The 24,927-nt window shown below is 60.7% G+C and overlaps 2 protein-coding genes across 3 annotated transcripts; both read left to right on the top strand.

The window, feature by feature from the left end:
* Positions 1-24: 24 nt before the first annotated feature.
* FAM174C (family with sequence similarity 174 member C) lies at positions 25-3,716 on the top strand. 2 transcript variants are annotated; one of them, XM_006050514.3, is made up of 3 exons: positions 25-1,142; positions 2,441-2,557; positions 3,349-3,716. In XM_006050514.3, coding segments are annotated over exons 1-3 (396 nt in total). In that variant the 5' UTR covers positions 25-864; the 3' UTR covers positions 3,350-3,716. The 2 variants fall into 2 exon arrangements, with proteins under 2 accessions (XP_006050576.1, XP_025148567.1); XM_025292782.2 differs by having other exon boundaries at positions 25-1,256.
* A 6,498-nt stretch (positions 3,717-10,214) lies between these two features.
* On the top strand, positions 10,215-24,927 carry EFNA2 (ephrin A2). Its single transcript, XM_025292781.2, has 4 exons — positions 10,215-10,537; positions 19,942-20,255; positions 22,457-22,522; positions 23,491-24,927. Exons 1-4 carry the CDS (start codon positions 10,389-10,391, stop codon positions 23,610-23,612), a joined length of 651 nt encoding a protein of 216 aa, XP_025148566.1. The 5' UTR covers positions 10,215-10,388; the 3' UTR covers positions 23,613-24,927.

Here is a 24,927-nt window from a genome sequence, read left to right as displayed (position 1 = left end):
AGTTCTCCTGAGACTGTTCTCTCAGGGTCTGAGAGGGTGTGGCCAGCCTGAGCAGAGGAGGAGGTAGTCCCTGGGGCCCCCCATCCCAGGGGGAAGGCACCTCTCCCAGAGCCCAGGCTGAGGTCTTGGCAGTGACCGTGGGCATCTTCATCTTTGCACCCCATGGGGCTGGCCTTGCTCCCAAGCTGCTTGCTTTCTGTCCCAGTCTTGGGGTACAGAACCTTAGGGTTGAGCCCTGGTTCCACTGCCTCGGGTTCTGGGCTGGTTGTGTCAACTCTGAGCAGGGTGTGGCCCTGTGAGGTCCAGGTCACTAGCTTAACCCCCTCTTCTCCCACGGGATGTGTTTGGTCTCTTCTGGTCCCCCCGCCCCCAAAGGCAGGATGTGCAGGTTCGGGGCCTGGATGTCTCCTCCACGGGAGGATCAGGCCCAGTGTGCTACCGCGCAGGTGTCACCGTAGCCCAGGGCGAGTTGGGTGGGGACGCAAGTGTTCACAGGGCCCAGGTGGGAGGGAGGCCCGCCGGGTTCGGTCGCACCTGCCTCCGCATCAAAGTCCCTGACACTGGTGGGTGTTCCCTATAACCCGTCCCCGGAGTGGCGGGCGGGGCGGCCGCGGTGCTCACGCTCCTGTCGGGGTACAGGACTGAGGCTCTGAGCCCTCGGGGGCAGGCTGAGCGAGGAGCCGGCGAGCTCGGGACGCGGGGAAACTTAGGGACCCAGATGTAGTGAGGTACACAGCCGGGGGCGTGGCTAGGCATTTCCGGCTACGAGGCCAGCCCCTGAATCCCATTGGCTGACACTGCCCCACGCCATTGAATGACAGCCCCTAAGAGGGGGCGGGGCGCAACTAGCGTTTCCGCCGGGCCATGGGGCCGCGCTTGCTGCCGCCGCCGCGGCTCCTGCTGCTGTCGGCACTCTTGCTGCCGCCACTGCTGTACGGAGCCGAGGAGGCGCCCCCGTCACCACAGGCCACGTTGTCGCCGCCGCCGCCCGTCGTGACGAACGGGAGCCAGCCGGGTGCACCGCACAACAACACACACCTGTGGCCACTGGGCTCGCCGGGCTCGCCGCTGCTGCGCTCTCTCTACGTGGTCACGGGCCTCATCGTCCTGGCCGCGCTCTACTTCCTCATCCGGGCATTCAGGTGCGTCAGGCCCACGCCGCCGCCGCCCGGGCGCAGCCAATCCTCGCGCGCCTCGCGCCCCCACGTGCTTAGGCGCCTGAAGCGCAGTGCGCCAGCGTCACGTGGGTGGGTGCGGTAAGAAAGTCACGTGATGCACTATTATTTTTTCTGAGTTTGGGTGCTGTTGCTAGTTTTCCAGAGGGAGCCACGGAGGCGGGAGGTTGTGGGTTGTGTAGGGCACCGGGAGTCTCCGGAACACTATGCGGCTCCGCCAGCCTGGCGACGAGCGTCGCGGCCACCAATCCAATTTGCATCTGCGAGCTGGGGCTGGCCGCAACGTTCGCTGTGGTTGACGCTCACAGCCCGGCCGGTGCCAGACCGGAGCCTGCCCCTGCGCTTTGCTGCTCCTGTTCAGTCTAGGGCTGGCCATGATTATCAGTGTCTAGGTTCTGCCCTTGCTCCCCCAAGAGTTGAGGACCCTCTTGCTTTTCCCGCCTACAATACGGGAGACCTGGTTTCGATCCCTGAGTTGGAAAGATCCCCTGGAGAAGGGAAAGGCAACCCACTCCAGTATTCTTGCCTGGAGAATCCTTTGGACAGAGGAGCCTGGCAGGCAACAGTCCATGGGGTCGCAAAGAGTCAGACACAACTGAACGACTTCACTTTCTTTCACTTTGGTTTTCCCGAGGCATACCCCCTGCCTGGTGCAGGCCCTTTGCCCACTCCTCGGGCCCCTAATCTCCGCATTTGGCTTCCTCTCTGGGGTTGATCTCCAGAGAGCCTGTGTCCCACAGAGTTGACCATGTTCAGGCGCTCTCAACGGGCATTTTCTGTCTTCCTCGAACACTGCTGTGGGTGCACAACGCTTGTCTCCATGTCATTGCACGCTGTATCCATCGTAGAGGCCTCATAGAGACCTCGCGGTTTCCCTGGTGGTGGTCAGGAGCCAGAGCTTCTGTCTGAGACAGCTCTCCACTTGATGTTTCTGGCAAACCCTAATACTTTCTCTGAGACTCAGTCTTCTTATTTGTATAGTGGGATAACAACATCCCCCCCCCACCCCGCCCCCACCAAGGGTCCTAGCTCCGGGGCCTGCCAAGGGAGATGTCCATCCACCTTTTGTTATTGACATAAGAGCAATTGATGATCGTTGTGACCATTGTGAGAAGAAATGCAATTAGGCCGGGAAAGTACACTGCAAGGCTTTGGGAATCATGCAGAGGAGGATTATGGGAAAAGGTGGGAAGCTGGACAGGGGGTCAGCAGCTTCACGGAGAGGTCGTGAGAGAGTCACTGAGTCAGCCTGGGCCTGCTTTCAGATTGAAAAAGCCACAGCGGAGGAGATACGGGCTCCTGGCCAACACCGAGGACCCCACCGAGATGACCTCGATGGACAGTGACGAGGAGACAGTCTTTGAGACAAGGAACCTGAGATGGTAGGGTAGCACTCTACACACTTTCAGGGGCTCCTTGGGTGGATGAGGGGTGGGATCAGCAGGAAGAGAGTCAGGTGGACCACCTGTGCCTGTGCTCAGCGTAGTCAGCACCCAGCAGCAGGGGTGGGCCTGGAGTGAGCACTGCTTTTACGTCACAGGCTGCGTGGCCTCATGTAAAGCCCCTGTCTCACCGTTTCAGTTTCCTATTTCTTTAACATGGGAACCAGCTGCATGGCTGGAGTAGGTGAGCACTTCCTCTGCGCCTGACACTGAAGGCCAAGATCAGTGTCAGAGATGGAGGATGCCTGCCAGGTGCTACCAAAGCTGGGGGATGGGTCTGAGACTGCCTCTCCACTGCCCAGCCCTATGAAGAGTGTCCCAGGCACAGGGAGCAGCAGAGACAGAGAGGGGGCTGACAACTGAGGTGACCCAGGGGCTCTGGGCTCAGGGCCAGCGACTGCCTGAGCGGGATTGATGGCCCCTTTAACCCCAGCATGTTGCGGGCTCAGTCCCCGAAGCTTGGAGACCGTAGGACAATTCTGACTTTCCGGCCCCCCTCCCACACGTAGAGGGAGGCATGGGTATGGTCGCGAATCCCCCTGGTGTCTGCATTTCCTGGCTAGGGCACCTACTCCCTTTCCTCCCAGGTCGGGAGTTGGCAAGGCCTGCAGGCTGGGAGCGGGGGCTGGGATGTTAGAGGGCTCAGCACTCAGCCTCAAACACAGCTGGATGGGAGCAGAGCGGGGTGGGTTCACCCACATTTCTCACCACCTTCTATCCCTCCTTTCCAGATGTTTGGTTCAGGAAGGCAGCATTTCCAGTGGCCCTGGGGGAAGGACGAAAGGCAGGGCCCCTCCCAGTGCTTGGAACACCCCGCCTGGACCAGAGAGCATGTGTGGGCCCTCCCGGCCCACTGGAAGCCAACTCAGCCCTCCCTGCAGACAGGACTGCCCAGGTTACCTGGTGGAAGCCAGAGGGGCACTGGCAGCCCTACACAGGACTCTGAGGCCCTGGCCATGATGTGACTTATACCAGTTACCCTCCCTGGTGGGAATGTGGCAGCCCCAGGCTGAGGCCTGGAAGGCAGGCAGGCTGGGTGTCCTGTCTGGGGGCACCGTTCCTCTGGGGCGGGGACAATAAAGGCAGCAGTGCTTTTGTAGCCGGTACTCAATTCCACAGCGGGCCAGACCCAGCGCCCCTGCCTCACGGGTGGGGCAGGGGGCAGCAGATCTGGGTCCATGTCAGCCTGTTCTCCCACCTGTGACCATCTGGATCATTCCTAACTGTTCAGAGGGTCCCATGCAGAATCCCACAAAGGAGGGGGAAAGATGGAGGAGACCTGCCCCCACCTGCCTGGAAGAAGACCCTGCCACTAGTTATCTCTAGGCTTAGTATAGGAGAACTATTCGTCCACCAAACTGCTTAAGGGCTCCCCTTCCAGGCCAGCTTCAGCCCGGGGCCCCTCAAGGGCAGTGTCCTCTGCTTCACCACACACTACTACTCCAGGGCCATTTCTCACAGAGCCCCAGGCTGCAGCATCCAGGTCTGGAGCCAGCCAAGGCTCCCCGTGCCCACTCTGCCTCTCTCCTTTCAGCCTCCAGTGAAATCACTGGTGAACTTGATCCCCAATCCCAGGCAATCTGTGCTGGCCTCCCGAGTCCCACGGGGACACTTGAATTCCACAGCATGTGGCTCAGTGCCCATCCTGGCCACCTCAGTCCCATATTTGGATCTTGAACCCCTTTCAGGCATCTGAGTCCCATCAGGGCAACTTGATCCCCATTCTGGGCACCTGAACCCCTTAGGGGTACCTCAGTCCCCATCCTGATCATCTGGGATTCATCCTGGCACCTGACCTCATGGGGGTGTTTCAGTCCCCATCTTGGCCATCTGAGGCCCATACTGGTCACCTGAGTCCCATTGGAGTACCTTGGTTCCCATCTTTTGTGATGGGCTTGATGAGTTCCTCTGTGGGCCTTGTTTCTAAGCAGAGTCTGGCTCTGGCCTATTCCCCCCTGGACTATATAAATTTAGTTGTGGGAAGCAGGACCAGTGTGGCTGGCCTGTAGCTCTGTGCCCAGCCTGAGGTTACCCTCATGCCTCTGGCTGAAAGCTTGGAGGCCCCGTTGTTAGAAGGAGCTGTCATCAGAGGGGGCTGCCACCAGGTGGCAGCCTTGTGCTGCACAGTCTACCCAGGTGTGGCCTGAGCCAAACTGTACAGGTGGGGAAATAGGTTCGGCTGGGGGCCCTGTTTCTCACACCTCAACTCCACCTTGTTGCCATGTCCACCATGGGATGGTCTGAGCCTGCTGCCCATTCAAGCCTTGTCAGCCCTTCTGGCCAGTCTCCCTCAGACCTGCTGACCCTTCCTGCCCAGCCTGAGCCTGGGTTCCTGAAGAAAGACCATCTCTGTTACAGTCAGCTGGTCCCCCCTCCCTCCAGCTGGGGTCCTTTGCTTTGGCCCCCAGTTGACTTCTCTGTTGGCAATATCTCCCATCATGCCCCAAGGCTGTTCACAATTCCTCTTCCCTTTCTGATGTGCTACTGCCACCTCCAGGAGGTCTTCCCTGACTGCTTACTACCATTCTTTGGGAGAGCCCTGTACAGAGTGGCCAGCAGGTCCCCAGTAGCCAGAGAAGGTTGAGGAACTGAGGCCACAGTCCCAGGGAGGCACTGAGATGACATCCTCCAACCCAACCCCCCTGCTCTCTCCCCATCTGTTCACCCTGTGGGTCTTTCCACACATCTCTGCTTTTTTGTCTCTGTGTCTCTGTCTTTATTTGATTCTGAAGCCTTGCTCACCTCCCTATTGGTGTCTCTCACCATCTGCACTGCCTCTCCCTCGGCCCCCCTCCATTTCCGTTTGTCCCTCTGTCACTCGGGCTCTCTCTCTGCCTGACTCACTGGGACATGCTTTTAACAGGCACGCAGACACCGTCCACGGCCCCCCCAGCCTGTGATCTGCGCCCCTTTCCCACAGCTCTGAGCGATTTCTCCAGCTTCAAAAGGCACATTAATTACTCTAATGAGGTCAGGAGAGACCCCACGCTCTGCCATCCGGAGCTGGGAACACACCGTGTGCCCCCCCAGCCCCGTGCCTCCTGCCCGTCCCCCTCGGGTGAGAAGGGGAGCCCCGCCCGCTACCCGGCCCCTGCGCCTGTCAGTGCAGTCAGCGCGTGCACCAGCGCCCCCCCCGCCCCCCCGCCCGCCCCGCATTAGTGTCGAGTAATTGGCAGCCCCCGCCAAGGTTAATGCACTATTAGCAGGAAGTTCTCCGAGGCTAAAAGCCGGGAGAGGGGCCTGTCAGTGCGAGATGAAAGGCCCTGGGGCCCGGCAGGCTGGAGGGATGTGTATGCGTGCGTGTACGTGTGCATGCCAGATCGGGAGGCCTTCCAGCACCTTCCTCCACCTTGCGCACTCACGCATGGGCATAGGCATGACACACAGCCACGGGGACACGCGACATGGCAGCCATGCATGCGGGATGCACACAGAGGACACAAGCCCACACTCGTGCACGGGTGTCGCCCTCGAGGCCCCTCCCACCATGTCCGTCCCCTCCTCTCGCCACCCAGGGAGTGCCCACTGTCACGCCTCAAACCAGCCCCTGGGCCTGCTGGGGCCACGTGGGAGTCTCTGGCTTTTGGGTGGCTCACTGTGCGCAAGACACCCCGCCCCCAACTTCCTATCCCCATCCGGGGAATGGGGCCAGGTAGGGGTGGGGGAGACTGGACACCTTGGGCTCAGAAAGTGGGTAGCCAGTGGTCAAGGCCAGGTGTCTTCCCTGGAGAGCGGGTGTCTTCCCTGGAGGGCGGGCTCCTCTGCCGGCTCTGACGTGGGTCTCCCTCCAACGTGGCCCCAGGACCCAACAGGGCCACCTCCTGCTCACCTGGGGTCAGCAGGCAAGGGAGTTGTGCCCTCTGGATGTTCTGGGACCTCTCCCCTGACCCCCCCATTCTTCCAGTGGGACTCAGGGCCCCCCATCTCCTGCTCCCTGGGCTGTCTGAGCCACCACCTCCCTCCTCCTGGCAGCCCTTCATGTCCGGGTGCCCACCGAGGCGTGGCTCCGCCCACAGCTGTGTTGCCTGTGGAGCAGCTGTTTAGATGAAACTTCGCTGAAAGTAAGAGATGTCTGAAACTCTGCTCCTTATCCTATTGTCACATGTTCTGTGCCCAGTACTCACGTGGAACTGCTGGTGGTGCCTGTGTCCTTGTGGGAAGTTCTTTTGGACAGCAATAGTCTAGTCTCCAGACTGGCAGGTGGCCCTGGGAGGAGGGGTCTGTGTCCTGGGCCCTGAGACTGGGATGGTGGACCGGGGGTAGGGAGGAGGTGGGGAGGAGGGAGGAGGAGGGAGGGACATTGCAGGGGAGGCGCCTGGTTGCGGGTGTTACAGGGATGTTAGATGTGGGCTGAGGTTTCAGGGCCTGATTGGACACTGAACACAAGGGTGGGAATTTTAATTGATCAGCAAGAGAAAGGGACAGGTGTGTTTGTTTATTCTTAGTAACAGCCTGGGGAGCTCTCCTTGAGACCTCTCCCACGTGCCAGCAGATGCCTGCTTCCCACTGCCCGTGGGGACACACACCACACCCCGCTCTGACCTGGGTCTGTGGAGCCCCAGACCTACCAAGGCCCCCATCCTCCCAGCAACCCCTTCCTGCCTCCTGAAAAACTCTTGAGCCGAAGCAGGTGATGTATTTGATCTACTTTTTTCTGTAATGAGAAATTCCTCCCCGCATATTTTTAGCTTCTCCAAGGCACTGCGGCCTTTGAAGGTTGAGGGTGCCCTGGACACTGATCCCCAGCCCTGGCGATTCTGCTGATGGGCTGGAGTACCACAGGTCATGGGTGCTGGGTGGTGGGCACTGGACTTGGGATCAGTGGGCAGGTGATGGGGGCTGGGTGATGTGCTGGGGGAGGTGGGCAGTGGGTGAGCAGGGGTGGGTGCTGGGTCGGGCTAGTGGGTGCTGGGCTGGGAATAGTGGGTAGTGGGTGATTGGTCACAGTTGTTGGGCAGCAGGCGGTGGGTGGTCGACCAGAGCTGATGGGCACAGGCTAGGGGCAGGTCTGTGCCTGGCTCAGCTGAGACCCTCCCAGAGTCTGAGGCAGACCTTCAAGCCTAGGAGAGCAGACCACTGTGAACAGGGACAGACCCCCAGAAAAGACCCTGTCCTGGGTCTGAAGCTGAGGCTGACAGCTCTCAGTGACCCCGTCCCTGATTGAACCTTGAACTAACACTGACCCCTGTCCCCAGATTGAGCCTGACCTCTGACCCTTGACTCCATGACCCCTGACCTCAGCTCACCTCCTGATGGCTGGTCTGGAGGCCAGGATGGCCACGCACTCTGGAAGGGGACAGAGCCTCCTGGGCACCTACAGCGGTCCCCACCAGGCAGGAGTCCCTGAGGGCAGCTGGGCAGCTGTGCCTGTGGCCCTGTCCCTGCCTCGCCTGGGGCCAGGCCGTGGAGCTGCCCTGCCCTCCCCTCCCTGGGCCCCCTCCTCCGGGAGCGGCCAGCGGGCGCAGGGAGGTTGAATGGGGGACGTGCGCTTTGTTCCTGTCCCCGCTCGGGCTCTGACCTTGAGAGAGAGATGAGAACAGAAGGAAAACGGAGCTTCTGCTCAAATCCTCTCAGCAGCGGCGGCGGCTCCCGCCTCGGTGGCCCCTGCATGCAAATGAGTCGACCCATCCCGGCCTCAGGCAGGGCATCCCCTTGCCCGCTGTGCCCTTCCGACACCCCCACCCCTGCAGGTCCAAGTCCTGCTGGGTGTGACAGAGGAGACCACCCACCCTTGAGGTCTCATGACATGGGAGGGGGCTCTCGTCCCAGGGCAGTGAGAGCTTCCAGGCGGTCCCCTTTGGCAGCCAGGCCTGGCCCCCTGGGCTCATGGCCCCTGTCCCTGGGCTTGGGCCCCACGCCTCCCTGAGTGGCTACCCCATCACTCCCCAGAGAGCCAGACCAGCCAGCTTGGGCCAAGCCTGGCCTATGTGGCTGGAGCCCCAGACTCAGGCTCCAGTGGTCCAGACGGACTTTTTGGAGGCCTTGCCAGGTGAGCCTGGGCCAGTTCTGGTCCTCTTTCAACCTCTGGGCCTGCCCCGGCCATCACCGGGGGCGGGAGGTGGGGGTATGTTCCTACCTTCCTGTGTGGAGCCCTCTAGGCCAGGCCTGGGACTTCAGACTCTGGCAGCTACAGTCAATGGACAAGATCCAGAAGCCAGAACACCCCAAACAGATGGGCAGAGTTCCCTGGAAGGCAGAGGACAGACAACCTTGCGGGCGGGGCTGGAGGTGAGGAGGGCTGAAACACAGGGAGGACAGGCCTTGAAGGAAGAACTGAAATTTAACAGGAGGAAAGGGGAAGGCCTCCCAGGGAGCGGCCTGAGCAAAGAGGGGTAAGTTCTGGAGGCGAATGCTCAGGGAACACCTGGCACATGCCTCCAGCACATCCGAAATGCATTTACCCTCCCCACCTGGCTGTGATGAAGCTCTGTCCGCTCTAGTGAGTTTTATGCAAGGAGCTCTGATAATCCCTCACGCATGACCTTTCAGCTCTAGGCGCCCAGACTGCTCCAGGCCAGGCCTGGAAGACAGAAACAAGTCCAGAGAGGTAGAACCTGGCCGGGCACTGCTGACACTTTCCAGCCAGCACTTGGTGACAGTGTACCTTCAGAAACTCAGAGTCTGGTGAGGGAGAATAAGAGCAGAAACGGAGAACAGGACCCCAGTTCCTGGCCCACAGTCAGCTTCCTCCCAACCAACTTGCTCCCCACACCCAGGAGTGGTCACTTTGAGTGCCCCAAACGGGTCAAGCACTCTAGCCCTCTGCCCCACCCTCTTGCCAGACACCCTTCCTGCCATTTTCCCTGGTTAGACTCCCTGTCCTCCCACCTCCTGCTGGCCTGGACCCCAGTCTGAGCTGCTGGGTGTACTGGGCACCTGCTATGCCTGGTACCTTTCGTGGCTGAGGTCAGGATTTCTGTTTCCTTTCCTAGACGAGGAGACAGACTCAGTGAGAATTGACCACCCCGGTGAGGGGTGTGGGTGTCGGGGGTCCTGCAGGGAGGCAGCAGTGGCCGCTGACTTCCCATTTTGGGCAGTGAGACTGCAAAACCCTTCACCAGGCTGGACAGGGTGGCTTGGTGTTGGGGGAGCCTGGGTTAGGATTCTGGGGTCCGGGTTTGAGTGTGGGAGGGCACAGGGCGGTGAACCATTTCTGGGTCTTCTGTTCCCTTTGCCCTGTTGACTCTGCAGACCAGATTGCTGGCTTGAATGGAGGTGGTTAAGAACAATCCGGACCCTGGGTCCGGCCCCCATGATAACGAATGTGCACTCAGGGCCCCACAGAGTTGGGGTGACAGGGGGCAGGACCTGGGGCAGAGGGTGCAAGCAGCCCGACCGGGGGAGGCCTCCAGGACGGTCTGGGCGGGGCAGGGGGATGGGGAGGTGGGGGCGCGGTTGGGGCTGCAGCCCCTCTCCCAGCCCCCGCGTGGCCGGGGCACGGCAGGAGGGGGCGCCCGCGGCCCTCCCGGCGTTCGGGCGGGACAAAGGCCGGAGCCCCGGCCCCTCCCCGGCGGGTGCGGTGGTGACGGCCCGCGCTCTTAGTGTCCGCGCGGCCGGGCCGGCGCCCGGGGCGACCCCGGCGCCCCGCCCACCGCCGCCTGACTTCTCGGCGCCTGAGGTCGCGCGCGCTCAGGCGGGGGTGGCCGGGGATCTCCAAGCGCCGGCGCGCCCTCCTCCCGCCCGCCCCGCGCCCGCCCGCTCGGCGGCGGCGGAGGAGGCGGAGACGGCTGGCAGGCGGCGGCCAGGCGAGCGCGGCGGCCGGACCGGGGCCATGGCGCCCGCGCAGCGCCCGCTGCTGCCGCTGCTGCTGCTGCTGCTGCCGCTGCTGCCGCCGCCGCCGCCGCCCTTCGCTCACGGCGAGGACGCCGCCCGCGCCAACTCGGACCGCTACGCCGTCTACTGGAACCGCAGCAACCCCAGGTGAGTGCGGCCGCGGGCGGCGACCGCGCGCCGGGAGACCCCGGACTCCCCCACCCCAGCCTGGCCTCCCACCCCGGGCTCGGGGCGCCCCTGCGCGCTGCCCCCAGTAGTGGGGACGCCCGCTTCCCACGGGAGCCTCCAGGGAGTTCCGGCCACCGGAGTTTGGGGGACTCACTCTGCGTGCATCTCCCCTCGGGGCGCCCCTCCGCCTACAGGTTTGGGAGACTTGGCGCCCTGCATGCCTCGGAGCGCCGCCGGCCCAGGAGTTTGGGGATCCCCTCTGGCACCCTCAGAAGCCGTTTGTCCCTGAGTTCCCTCCCCGGTCTTGGGGGACCCAGTGCTCAGGTCTCTCCGGGGACCTCCGCTAGCTTTAGAGTTGGTGGGAATGCCCAAGAATCTTGTCACTGAGCCGCGCCCAAAGGTGAGGGACTGAGGTGGGGGACCGTGGCCCCGCAGGGGAGGGTTCCTCAGGCGCGTTCTGTCGGAGGCTCCCCAGATGAACTTGGGGAAGTTGGAATGTCCCTCCCGGTGGACCAGTGTCCACATTTGCTTCAGGGGGGTCCCTGGTCCGGGGTCTCAAAGGGACGGAGAGACTGAGGCACGGAGGAGGCTCGGGGTCTGTCCCCAGAGTCCTGATCAGGCGGTGTCCTCCGCTGTCCTCCTTGCACTGACTGGGAAACTGAGGTGCGGAGGGGCCAAGCAGCTGGCTCAAGGTCACGGTGAGGGGAGCAGATCTGGGGCTAGGACCCAGGTGCCCCACCCGCCTGCCTGCAGACCTCCTCTAGGTCGGGTACTGAGTACGGTCTGGGGGCAGTGGGAGCCCCTGCTACTCCAGCGAGAAAAGTTTGCTGGGGACTGACCACATCCTGGTCAGCAGTGGAAGCCTCAGACCATCTGGGGTCTGGGAAGAGGGAGTGGGCTGAGGGGTCCCATGGGAGATGGGATCTAGGGTCCTACAGCTCCTGGTCCCCCCCACCGTCAGGGTCACGGTCATATCCAGGCCAGCTGGGCTGCACGTGGGGGCAGGGGCGCCGGCCTCCCCGCCCCCTGATCCTCTGCCTGCAGTCACTTTCTTTCGGTTTTCAAGAACCAGCCGAACTGCCTGCCTTCCAAGCCAGCAGTACCCCGCCATCCCCTTGCCGTCCCCTGCTGTCCTCGGTCCTCCTGCAGAAAGTTGCATAAACGACCGTCTTTGAGGCCAGCCCTGGGACCAGGGCAGCCTGTGTCCCAGGTCGGGGCAGGGAGCCCACGCGGACACCCCCTCATTTGCCTGGCTGTGGGGTCAGCCCCAGGGCTGAGGGTAGAGATCCAGGGTCGAAGAGGGACGGCCAGGCTGCTGTGGAGCGGGTTCCCTGCACCACCCACCCCACTGGTCACATGTGGGTTTGATTATGGTTCTTCCCTGCGGCCAAGCAGGGAGCCCAGCGGGCAGCGCTTCCCCAGCCCAAGTTTTTGGTTTCAGCCTCAGAATCCCGTCCCAGCATGGCTTGTCCTTTGTTCTAGCAAATACCAGACCCACCAGGAGCTTCCAACGGGGAAGGTAGGGGGTTGCGGAGGAGCCCAGCCACTGCCCCACCTGCCACAGGGCTGCAGGCGGGATGCCAGCTGGGAAGGAGGCAGCCCCTGAGGCCGGCTCTGTCCAGCCGCTCAGCCGCCTCCTGTTGCTGACCCAACAGCTCTCTCTGACCAGAGCCCGAAGGGACAGCCTCACTGTCCAGCACAGACCCTGGCGGTCAGGACTGGCCTCTCCTCTGCCTCCTTCTGCTTGGGGCGTCCTGGGTGGGAGGTGACCTCCCCGACTTCCTGCAGCGGGGCCTGGGGTCCCAGGAACCCTCCGCCTGGGAAGCCCGGTTGGGTCAAGAATCAGGGCTCCGTTCACCGCCATGGTTGGGGATCTCTGCTAAAGGGTGGCCTCCTTGGGAGGTTGGGTATCCTGGGGTGTCTGGAGCAGAATCTGTGTCCAGTGACTGGGTGAGTGCCGGGCACAGGAGGAGGTTGCTGCCCAGCCTCAGGCTCTGAGGGCACCCGGAATGGACATTTTCTGAGGGTGCTCAGTTGCGGGGGCAGCTGCCAGGATGCAGGGAGAGGTGTGAAGTCGGCGGGTGGGCCTGATATGGGAGGCAGTGCCTCAAGCAGAGACGAGAGACGGGCCTGTGTGGGGACAGGCGAGAATGGGGTCGAAACAGGGAGACTGGTGGCGGCGGCCAGCAGAGGAGCCAGGAAACGCAGGGACAGGCTGTGCAGAGAGAGAGGGGGGCACACACAAAAGGCACCGTGCGTTGGGAAGGGGACCGAGCCAGGGCTGGGCCGCCTCTGGTGGGGTACTGTCAGGCAGCAGAGGAGCCACGGGGATGCATGCGGGCTGGTGGAGGACCACCAGGCCCAGGCAGTGCTGCAGTGAGGCCGGCCACCCTCGCCTGGCTGGCCTGTACCTGCGCCAAGGTAATGAGTGTGTGGCTGTGTTTCCCCAATTGCGTTCTCCTGCTGTGCCGTGGATTTCCTGTGCACACGAGGCTGGCCGACGCTGCCAGGGAGCCCCGCACCCACCTTCCACTGCCGCTGAAGGGTGGAGACTGGGTCCAGCCACGGACCCCTGCACCCTCACCGGCCAGCTGTTCAGCCGTTTATCCGTCCGGTCCCCGCCTGAGCTGGGCACTGTGGGTCTGGCTGCCGGGTGTCTCTGGGCCTGTCTGTGGCCAGATTGGACTGGGCCGGGCATCCTGGCGGGCTGCTTCTGGGGCTGTGGGGGTGCAGGGACACCTCGGAGGCTCGCTGGGCTGCAGGGCATGTCTGTCCTGTAGCTGCGTGTTCTTTCCCATGCTGTTTGGGGGTCCTGAGGCCCGGGAGGTGCACAGCTGTGTGCATGGAGCACACACACTGCCCACCCCCACTGCCACACAGATACTGAAGTGCCTACGTGTGTTTGGCAGCCCTGGCCCTGTGTGTCTGCACACGTTTCCGCATGTGTGTGCCTGGAGAACACATGTGTGCAGGGTGCATGCATGTTTGCAGCAGTGTGTCTGGATGTGGAGTGTGCGTGTGTATCTGTGCATGCAGATCAACACCTGGGGAGAAGGTGTGTCTGTATGTGGGGTGCACGGGTGTCTTTGGAATGTTTTCATGGCACGCACACATGTCTGTGTGTAGGGCCTGGCTCTGGGGGCCCCGGTGCGGGGGCTGACAGCCCACACCAGAGGGGGGTGGTCACAGCTTGCCCTCCGTACCCACCTGACCGCTCCTCCACCCCCTCCTCCAGCCCAGGTGGGTCCCTGCTGGGGATATGTGTCTGGGTCCTGTGGGCTGGGCTCCTTGCTGCCCATGGTGCAGAGGGGCCATCGAGGTTCAGAGCTGGCACCGGCAGGGACCCTCCTGTCCCTGAGTCCTCCACCTGGTTGGAAGTCTGCAGCCTGGGTGGACCCAGTGGTGCAGACCCTGACTGGGGTCCTGATTGCCCTTGGGTATGGGCAGTGGCCACGTTCCCATCTCAAATGACCAGGGGGAAGATAGTGACTAGGACTACGTCCTCCCTGTGGGGGTGCTGGGCACCCCTGGTGCCTGCCAGCCATGCCCAGGCTTCCAGGGAACCGGCTTTGAAGGGGGCGATGCCATATTTTGCCGCATGAGGCTTTTTTGTTTTGTTTGAAAGAAGCTCATCCATTCGACTTAAGGGGGACTTGGAGAGTGAGGACCCATGGACCCAGGAGTCTTGGGGCCCGAGGGTGTGGTTTGGGGGGCCATGGAGGGCTGGAGCTTGGACTTGGGGATCTGGGAAGCCCTTGGGCTAGTGGCTTGGCTGCTCAGAGCCCTTGTGTTGTGTTTCCTCTGTGAAGTGGGGTGGCGGGCTGTGCCCCTCTGCGGATGGCAGCAGGGCGGGCCCCGGTGTGGACGGGCGAGGCATGGATGTGACCCCAAGGGACCAGAGGCCCCCAACGGGGAGGGGAAATGGAGGCCATTCCTCCCTGCAGGCAAGCAGGGAGGCTCCAGACCGGCCCGCAGTGTATCTGCAGCAGCAGCGAGGTTCAGGTGGTTGTGCGGGGGGGGAACCGCAGTGCTGGGGTGAGGGACCAGTTCTGAGGTGCCCCCACCTGCTGGTAGCCTGGGCTCTGAGGCTGGGATCCATAGGCTCCCTTTCCTCAGCCTTGGTCCCTCCCCACGGTGGACAACTGCCTCTCACCCCCACCCTGGGCAGCTCAGCATACAGAGGAGGAAACTGAGGCAGCAGCCAAGCTGAGGACTGGGGGAAGGGGAGGGACGGGCCTCTAGCCTGCCTGGGAGCTGGGCCTGGGGAAGGGGCAGCCATCTCTGACCTCAGGGGCCCTCAGCAGATGTCCCCTGAGGGTCATGGGTCCCTTGAGGCCGCAGGTGCAGAGGTAGCTGACCTTGGGATGCACAGGCGTGTGAACGGGGGGTCTGGGAGTCAGGGTTCCTGCAGGTTCAATGGCTTGTTCTGCAGCCCCTGAGCCAAGCCCAATGCAGGGTCCTGCCTCGGCAGCAGGTCCCCTCCCCTCACCAAGGCACCCAGCACGGACCAGCCTCAACCCCCATCCCCCTGGCATTGCTTTGGGGAAATTGTCTGTGGCGGACAGTTCCAAAAGGAGGGCTCGACTGTGTCCCCTGCCCAGTGGGCCAGGCAAGGAAGGGCACGGCCACCTTTGTGCTGCCCCATTGCAGACACACAGCTGAGAGCTTGGAGCACACAATCCAGACTCCGAGCTCTGCGGGCTGGCCCCGGTGGGGGCTCACCCCCATACCCACTCCCATGTGGGGTCTTGACTTCGAGGGGCTCTGTTTGCCACCCCGGCCACGCACCCCCTCATCTCGCCTGTCCACTTCATGGGTCGGGCTCCCCATTATGCCCCCGTTTCATGAACCCAGGGAAAGTGATTTACCCATGGCCAGGAGGAAGTTATGTCCAGTGGGGGGACCCCCTCTGAGAGGCATGCAGGTCTGGGGCTGGCTGAGGAGTGCGGGGACACCATACACACGGTGGGGGCTGAGGAGGGCGGGGTGACCCAGGCAGGCATGCCCCGTGGACTGGGCACCCGGGCCTCCTCCTGCCTGAGACCAAGGCCCGGTGGGGTGTGGGCTGACCCTGCGGCCCTTCCCTCACCTTCCCCACCCACCCCGCCCCATTTGTTTCACCTCCTGCTTCCCATGGTGGGGTCCATGCCTCAGTTTACCCTGTACCCACAAGGCCATAATCGTCCTTTCTCAGCTGATGCTGCACTATCGTGAGGCCATGATTTTCTTTCCTTTTTCTTGAAAGCCTTTTCTTATATATTTATTGGGCCTGGCTGTGTGCCAGGTCTTGGTTGCAGCACGCGGGATCTTTGAGCTTCTTTGTGAGATTTAGTTCCCTGACCAGGGATGGAACCCAGGCCCCCTGCATTGGGAGCATGGAGTCTTAGACACCGGATCCCCAGGGAAGTCCTGAGGCCCTAATTTTCAGTGAGGTTCCAGCCTTGGCCTTTGGGGGCTCTGCTGTCCATTTAGGCAGGCCTGGGTGTCTCTTTGCTGGGGTCTTCATTGGCATCTCTGAACCCTTTAGTAGGAGCTGTGAAATGGCTCAGACCAGGGAGACAAGAGACAGAGAGTCGGAGAGTGAAGGGGACAGACTCCCCCGCCTGCCCACCCCTGCCTCAGTTTCCAGGTTGGGAAGGCAGCCCAGCACCCCACTCCCATTTTGGGTGAGACTCCTAATTAGTTTCTGTGCTGTTAGCATCTAATGACTTGACTGTCGCCTGACTGGAGCTAATTAGCTGCAGGCCGGGTGGTTGCCAGAGGAAGGGGTGGTAGGTGGGGTTGGAGTGGCTGCCTGCAGGGTGGACATTGGCAGGGGGCAGGCAGGGTGAACCACTGGGGGTGAAGGTGTAGAAGTTGGGGGCGGGGAGGTCTGAAGCCTCGGGGACCCCTGTATCTGGGAACCATCCCAAGTCAGTCATTAACCCCTTAGTGAGAATTTCGATCTGTATCTACTGCTCCCAGGGATCATTTGCATATCAGGCCTCGGCACTGGTGGAGGAAATGAAGGCTTTGTCTTGCTCTCACCAGGCTCAGCTTGGGGTGGGGTCCATCTCCCCTCCATTGATGCCACCCTGAGCAGGGGTGAGGTGCCAGCTTGGAACTGGGAATGCCAACGCAAGGCCATGGCTATTTTAGAGCAGGGAAGGGAGAAAAATGTCCATTTTGGCTCCCAGAGCTCAGGTGTGGGGATAGGTGGGTGGGGCTTCTCCTGGGATCCACCTACCTGGGGGTCCCGGTTTCCCCACCTTGAGGCAGCTTTCTGCTCCCCATGACTCTATCACCTCAAAGACCTCGAGCGTTTGGCCTTTGACCTACTAACAAACGTATTGAGCACCACTGTATACTGGGCTCATGCTGGCCACCAAGCAAGGTACAGAGAAGGAGGTTGACCCCCGGAAGGCAGACAGTGGACTGTGTAACAGTATAAATACAATGATGTCCAAAAGAGATGAGTTGGGGAAAGTAGGGAAAGGCTTGTCAGGCCAAGGGAACAGTGTGTGCAACGGCCCTGGGACAGGAACAGGAGCAGCCCCGAGGCTGGCATGGCTGGAAGGGAGTGAGCTGGGGAAGTCAGGGGGTGATGAGGTTGTGGGTGGGGGCCATATGAGGCCCCATGAGCCTGGGAGGACTGTGGATTTTGTTCTGAGTGATGGGGAGCCAATAGAAGGCTTTGAGCCAGTGGATGGCGAGGTCTGATGGATACTCAGAAAAGTGAGTCCTGGATTTTGAGGGGCCCGAGTGGGACCTGGATGTCCAGCCTCTGACCCAGCAAAGCAGGTTTGGCCACAGATATTCTAATGAAGGTGAGCTGGGGGGACCTGATGGTGCTGGTGTCAAGAGGGGAGGAAGGCCAGCATGATGGGGAAAGACAGGCAGGAGAAAGGGGAGACAGTGCAGCCCACCTTTTCTCCGGAAGTGCCCTGTGTGGAGTCACGTCCTCTTCCAGACTGAACGGACATCCCTGGCATCAAGCCAGGGACAAGAGGGAAAACTGAGGCTCAGAGGCCAGGACCAGGACTCCCCAACCTCTGCCTATGGCTCCCCGTCACAGCCTCCCCTGCAGGGCCTGCTGGGGTGAGGTTGGGTCCCTGGGCGGCTGCTGGGCCGTGGCTGTCATCGATTGGTTGATCAATTGGGCTTTCAATGGGGCCAGGAAGGAGTGAAAATGACTTTTCAAAAAGCCTGGAGCAGCGTCTGCATCGATCGTGCCCAAGGGGCCGGAGGACGCGGCTGGTCAATGAGACGCCTGTGCCCGGCCAGCCGCAAAGCAGCCCATGGGATGGGCAGGCTCCTAGCCCCACTCAGGGCTGCCCTGTGTCTATGGGGTGCTTGCTGTGTGCACAGCTGAAGTTCTCCCATCCGCCTCAGGGACCATCTCCATGACAGAGTTGGAAACTGAGTCTTTGAGAAGAGAAGGGAAGACCCAGCTGGGCTCCATCCTGGGTTGGAACCAGATGAGGTTTCTTGGCCCCCAACGGACCTGCACTGCCAGACACATTTATTCTGCAAAGGCCTTCCCACCTCTGCGGGAGGGAGTGGGCACCCTATTCCTGGGTGAACCCAGTGCAACAGGGAAGGGCTAGGATTTAATCCACTCCCCCTACTCCCCAACCTGAATTCTCCGAACTTTGACTTCAGCCACAGACTTGATATCATCATCCGGGGTCCCTCCTGACGGGTGGGGAAACTGAGGCACCATGGGCTGATCCCCTGCCTGCCTTCTTCCCAGCTCGAGGGTCCCCGGAGCCCTCACCCCGGCCTGACACGGTCTTGGGGTGGTGGGGGGCCAGCCAATGCCATGTGATCATCCAGCCACCCCTTCAGGTGCCGGCTGTGCCAGTTAGTGCTCCTGGTATGGGGGCTGCCCTGCTCCCTTCCATGGTACGGGGCAGCTGGCACATGGGCACGCACAGAGGCAGCGGCAGGGCCGGGGCCCCAGTGGCCTCGCCCTCCCTCACTGCCGCCGCCCTTCATCAGGCCTCAGTTTCCCTGCTGGTGTGAGGAGGGAGGAGGTGGGGGAGCTTGCCCCCAACCCTCCGCTGCCAGGCCTTTTATGTGCTAATAATTCCCTCTTGGGAGGCCCCCTTGTCCCCCCTCGGTCCAGGCCGCATTTACATGACAGGGACCCAGGGGACTGCGTCCCGGAGATCTAAAGGCTCCTGGCGCTGTAGCCGGAGGCATTGATGGAAGGGGAGCTCCCTGTCCCTCGCGCAGCTGACCTCCATCCTTGCCTGATGAGGCTGGGTCAAGGGGGCCCCCAGGGAAAGGGGTACAGGCTCTGTGACAGCTGAGGAGACCTCCAGGGCCAAGGCTGGGGGCAGAGCTGGTGGGCTACCGTGTCAGGGGTGGGGAATCAGGGAGTTGTGGGGTAGCTGCCAGATTTTGGAGGCTCTGGAGGGAGGACAAAAAATGTCACTCAGGGTGGAAGGGTTGGGGCTGAGGGGGGTCAAACCCAGGGCACCCCTGAGTTGGACTGAGGGATGAGGGTGTCTGAGCATCCTTCATGTCAAGCCCCGCCCCCTCTGGGGATACAGGAGAGGGGCCAAGCCTGTCTCAGAGAGGCAGGGATCACTGACCTGTGTCCCAGCTACCCTAGGTCTTCTTGGCAGGCAGATCTGCAGAAGGAAACAGGAGGTTATCTCTGGGGATGGCATGGAGGGCTACCTGGAGGAGGGGGCATTGAAGTCAAGCAGTTAAAGCTTTTGGAGTGGGACTTCCTGGTGGGGGGGATATCTTGTGCCACGCCTGTTGTGGCTGAAGGGCCCAGATGTGGATTCTGCAGGGAATTGAGGGTCTGGGGGGGCTGTGAGCCACAGGGCACCTGCTTGGGTGCATGTGGTTACCCAGAATGCCTGGGGGCAGGCCCTCTTCCCTGGGACAAACCTCACTGTGGGCCTGGGGCTCAGGGCTAGTCTGGGTCTCCAGGCACCTGCTCTGGCCTTGGTGTGGCAAGGTTGTTGTGCCAGGCAGGGGACCATGGGCTCAGACCCTGGCACCTGACTGTAGGCAGGGTGTCCCCCCCATCCCACAACCCCTCACCCTTCCCCCATCTCCGACCTACCTTTTTCCTCTGCACTGACCCATCACCCACACATCCTCCCACGGCTCCCCATCCCCCTGTGCTGACCAGTGACCCCTCCCCATTTACCTTTTCGCTGACTCTGCGCTTGCCTCCTGCACTGACCCATCAACTCCACACCCTCCCCGGGCTCCCCATCCCCAGGCCCTGCCCTTCCCTGCGCTGACCAATGACCCCTCCCCATTTACCCCATCTGTTAACTTTCCCTTTTCTCCTGCACTAACCCCTCACCCTACTCCCGGCCCCTGCTCCGCATCCCTGAGCCCCCCTCCCCCGCGTTGACCGCCGGCCCCGCCCTCAGGTTCCACGCGGGTGCGGCAGACGACGGCGGCGGCTACACCGTAGAGGTGAGCATCAACGACTACCTGGACATTTACTGCCCGCACTACGGAGCACCGCTGCCGCCGGCCGAGCGCATGGAGCACTATGTGCTGTACATGGTCAACGGCGAAGGCCACGCCTCCTGCGACCACAGGCAGCGCGGCTTCAAGCGCTGGGAGTGCAACCGGCCCGCGGCGCCCGGGGGCCCGCTCAAGTTCTCCGAGAAGTTCCAGCTCTTCACGCCCTTCTCTCTGGGCTTCGAGTTCCGCCCGGGCCACGAGTACTACTACATCTGTGAGTAGGGGCGGGCTCCCTCCTCCTCCCCCTCGTCTCCCCTCCCCTCCCCCTCCCTCCTTCCTCCTCCCTTCTCCGCCGGGGTCTCTGGTCTCCATCCTCGCGCCCTCGGCCTGCAGGTCAGCCTCTGGGCCGCTGAGCCAGTGGCCCCACGGTCAGTTCGTCTTACCCTGAGAGCAGGGGGGCCCACCCCATGTTGCACTGAAGCCAGAAACTAGGCCTGCCTAGTCTGGTGAGGAGGAGGGATGGAGGACACACCGTGAACCGGGCAGGCATCTCCCAGGCCTACCCTCGTCCCTCCCCCTCGCACCCGATTCCCAGAGGAGTGTGGAGGCCGTTCAAGGTCGGAGGCAGCCTTGGTCCAGGTCCACTGGGCATTCATGCCGTGCTGTAGGCCTTGGGGTGGGGGTGGGGGTGGGCAGGTAAACTGTCCCCTCCTCTGCTGGGGTTAGGGGCTCCCGAGGGGCCCCTTCTTCCTCCTCCCCACCAAATGCCAAGGGCAGGGCCTGGCGTGGCGAAGTGTGCCCAGGGTTCAAGTTCCCAGTAGCCAGGCCTCAGCAGCCCCTAGTCTCTGAGAATCTGAGAACAGGAGGGTCCCCCATAGCCCCTGCCAAGATGGGGGCCCAGGAAATCCACCTGGGCCCAAGGCGCTGGCTCTGAGGGGTTGTGCGGCCCCATTTCTCAGCGTCCTGGAGACTGATGGGGAGCAGATGGGGGGGCCCCCCCACCCCCCAACCCAACCCCTGCCCTGGGCTTACAGGAGGGACCCAGCGCCTCACCACCCTGGTTCCCGCTGAGTCAAATTAAACTCTACGAGGCTCCATTTCCTCCTTTCTCTGCTCTATTTGGATTTTTTCCTTTTAATTCAAGGAAGAAGAGGGTGGGGGAGGGGAAGAAGGTGTTTAAATTAAGTCCCTGTAATGTAAGAAAAATTACATTTTTCTTTCCGAGATGGGAGTTTCATAAAGATAATTATTGTAATTATTCGTCCTATCTTTGTGACGAATGTTATTTTTATTACGTGCTTTTTATCTTCATCTCCCAGCACGAGGGACTTCTGGGGGGCAGGCAGAGGTGACGGCCACAAAGAGGACCCGCCAAGAACAAAGGCGGGGATGGGCCTGACCGCAGCCATGTGGGTGCCTGCGCCTGTTCACCTGTGTGAAGCCCACCACCCACATAGCCCCAGGCCTCCCTCCCTGTCCCCAGCCTGGCCCCCAAGCCCCTCTCTCCTGACTCATGGCCAGTGCTATTGGACCTCCCCTGTCCCCCAAGTGGACCAAGAAGCAGGGAGCCCTATGGTGGAATTTTAGGTGTGAGGACTCAATGCACTTCAACCTCCATGTGACCCCGGGCCTTGTGGGTCACTGTCCAAGGGAGGCCGGATGCTGCTTCCTTCCCAGGCCTAGTGGGCTCAGGCAGTCACCCAGTTGGGGCTTCCCTGGTGACATAGTGATAAATAAATCTGACTGCCAATACAGGAGACGCAAGAGATGTGGGTTCGATCCCTGAGTCGGGAAGGTCCCCTGGAAGAGGGCATGACAACCCACTCCAGTATTCCTGCCTGGAGAATCCCATGAACAGAGGAGCCTGGTGGGCTACAGTCCATGGGATCACAAAGAGTGGGACACGACTGAGTGTGCCTGCACACCAAAGCACCTACCTTGGGCCACATGAGGCCTAGATAGGGGATGACTTGCCAACATCGCAGATCCCTGACAGCAGGGATTTGATCTCAAGTCAATCATTTGTTTGTGGGTTTTTTTTGCTATTTGATTTTGTTTTGTTTTGGTTTTGGCTGTGTGGCATGTGGGATCTTAGTTCTCTGATGAAGGATCAAACCCCTGGACTGCCAGGGGATTCCCTTTATTTGCTTATTGAAAACACACATTTTTATTCATCACCTTTGAACCTTGTCCTGTGCTGCCCTGGGGTAAGATGGAGTCAGACATAGACACCCCACCCCCATCTCTGGGGTTAGGAGTCAGCGAAGTGAGGGGCAAGGGGAGCATGCAAGAAGACTTCTGGGAACTCATGGGCATTATGTCTGGGCCTTTGATGTATGATGAGGAGTTTTATGTATGGATTCCCCTACCTGGGGTCAGGCTTGGGTCACGGGCATGGGGAAGGAGATGCAATCCCAAGAGGTCCCAGGAACCAAGAGTCCCCTGCCCTACTAATCCCCAGCCCCTCTCTTCCAGCTGCCACACCGCCCAATGCTGTGGACCGACCCTGCCTGCGACTGAAGGTTTATGTGAGGCCAACCAGTAAGTGCTTGGGGGTCAATGGGGTCCTCAACTCACAGAGCCCACTGAGTGGTCAGTGGAATCAGGAAGGAGGTGGTGACAGCGTACCCTAGGGAGTCCCACAACTTCACCAATGGCTGGGACAGGCCCTGCAAATGGGGCCATGTCAGACCTTCAAGAATGAAGTTTTGGGGCTTCCCTGTGGGCTAGTGGTTAAGAATCCTCCTGCCAGTGCAGAGGGTGTGGGTTCGATCCCTAGCATGCTGTGGAGCAGCTAAGCCTGTGCACCACAACTATTGAAGCCTATGTCCCTAGAGCCCATGCTCGGCAGCAAGAGGAGCCAAAATGAGAAGCCCACACGCCGCAATGGAGAATAGCCCCCGCCTACTGCAACTAGAGAAAGCCTGTGTGCAGCAATGAAGATCCAGTGCAACCAAAAACAAATAAATTTAAGAAAGAATGAAGGTTGAAGTCTGCAGCTGGGCCTCCCTGAGGCTGAAGCCCTGTTTACCCAGAGTGGGCTTCAGGAAAGTTCTCTAGAATACCCATGTTCTGAGCTCTTGAAACATCGTGATACTCAGAGGGAAGGGGGATTCCCATGGCCTCACCACTTCACCCGACTCCAGGCACATTTATTGGGCTCCTGCTGGTTGCCACACTCTGTATTGGAGGCGTTGCCCCAGAGGTACAGGGACATAGATCCCTTAGAGCAGGGTCATGATCTCAGGCCAATCATCTGGTTACACTGTTTTTTAACTTTTGCTGTTTGATTTTATTTTGTTTTTGGCTGCACTGTGCACCGTGTGCAGTCATAGTTCCCCAATCAAGGATCAAACCCATGCCCTCTGCAGGGAAAGCCTGGAGTCCTAACCACTCCAGGGAAATCCTGAAACTGAGATGTTTAACAACACTGGGTCTTGAGGTCTAGGAAGCAGGGTGGGGGTGGATGGGCCTGCCACTGACCACCCTGTCTCTTTGTCCCCCTACAGACGAGACCCTGTATGAGGCCCCCGAGCCCATCTTCACCAGCAATAACTCCTGCAGTGGCCTGGGCAGCTGCCAGCTCTTCCTCAGCACTGTCCCCGTGCTGTGGACCCTCCTGGGCTCCTAGTCCGCCAGAGGACGCTGGCTCTGCTTCGATGGCCCGCCTCTGAGACCAAATAGAGATGCCGCTCCTCCCGCCGCTGGTGCTGCTCTGTGAGGCAGGGCTGTCCACACGTCCCAGGCTGGCCGGGGCGGGGGCAGCCGAGGCCCCCCCAACCCGTGCCCGAGAGGCTGGTTGTCCGCCCAGCTCGTGGCCACGCCGTCTTGTCTGGAGGCCCTGGTGAACCAGGGGACCTCTTGGCAGTGTTGGATTTTTGTTTTGTTTTGTTTTGAGTGTATTTTTCATGGTTGGATCGGAAAGACTTGAGTTTCTAATTTAATTTATTCCTTGCTGTCGCCTGTGACTTTGGGAAGGAAACAGAATGGATGGATGGGGCAGGGGTTCCCGGCCCACTGGGAGGAGAACCAGGGACCCCTGGCCTGGTCATTCCATTTGTTGGTCCTGGCTGGAGGTGACCGTGGAGTGGACCCCCAGGTGCCCTGGGACAGGCTGGCCTGAGGCAGAAGGGGCAGGCAGGTAGTGAGTTCCCCTGACTCTGGTCCATGGGCCCTAAGACCCCCGTCAACCCAGCTCTCCCCTCCTCCCTCCCGGTCATTGTCTCCCAGAGCAGAAACCACGGGGTTTCACTGGAAGTCACCATGGAGCCCTGGTCCTGGGAATCATAGCATCCTAGTATCTTAGCTATGTCTTAGGCCCCCTCGTCCCCTCAGCCTCACACAGTCGCCCCAGAGGCAGAGAAGACGTTACATTTCTGTAAATAGAGCCAGCAAGTATATACTGTGATTTATTTTTACTGTATTCCTGAGGATGGACTGGAATGTTTCTTTTTTTTCTCACCCCTTCATGTTGGGGGGAGGGTCTTTTATTTTGGCGGGGGGGTGGGGTAGACTTTTTAGTGTAGAAGCTGCACTTCGCAATAAGCTCCTTTGTCAGACCCCCTTCCCTCTCCTCTATGACTAATGTTTGTAAGAAAAAAGGAAAACAGGACAAAACAAAACTGGGGGGAGGGGGGTGTTGAATATCACCACACAAAAAAGAAACCCCCTCCGGAAGACACTTTAATGAAGTAAACAGCTCATTTATACAGATTTCATATTTCTACCCGCCTTTCCTGATCTGTGTTTTATATATATTATATATAAATATATATGGTGCGTGGCCGCTGGGAGCTGGCTCAGGCACGCCGGCGGTGGGGGGGCTTTTGTAGGGGTCATGGGCGGGCGGCCTTGCCACGCCTGGAGCTGGCGACGGGGCCTCCCCAACTCCATCACAATCAACTTTGGATTCTGTATTTTTTTATAATAAAATGAGCGTAAGCATC

The sequence above is a fragment of the Bubalus bubalis genome, chromosome 9 (genome assembly GCF_019923935.1).
Source record: "Bubalus bubalis isolate 160015118507 breed Murrah chromosome 9, NDDB_SH_1, whole genome shotgun sequence".
NCBI lineage: Eukaryota > Metazoa > Chordata > Mammalia > Artiodactyla > Bovidae > Bubalus > Bubalus bubalis.
This window is presented reverse-complemented; position numbering and strand designations above follow the sequence as displayed.

What these genes read in the sequence shown, in the direction of transcription:
- FAM174C (XM_025292782.2), top strand. Translation starts at nt 865, where the DNA reads ATGGGGCCGCGCTTGCTGCCGCCGCCGCGGCTCCTGCTGCTGTCGGCA. An exon ending in GCGTCACGTGGGTGGGTGCG is followed by an intron (nt 1,257 to 2,440) that starts GTAAGAAAGTCA and finishes GCCTGCTTTCAG; the next exon opens with ATTGAAAAAGCCACAGCGGA.
- EFNA2 (XM_025292781.2), top strand. Translation starts at nt 10,389, where the DNA reads ATGGCGCCCGCGCAGCGCCCGCTGCTGCCGCTGCTGCTGCTGCTGCTG. An exon ending in CCACGAGTACTACTACATCT is followed by an intron (nt 20,256 to 22,456) that starts GTGAGTAGGGGC and finishes CCTCTCTTCCAG; the next exon opens with CTGCCACACCGCCCAATGCT. An exon ending in GGTTTATGTGAGGCCAACCA is followed by an intron (nt 22,523 to 23,490) that starts GTAAGTGCTTGG and finishes GTCCCCCTACAG; the next exon opens with ACGAGACCCTGTATGAGGCC.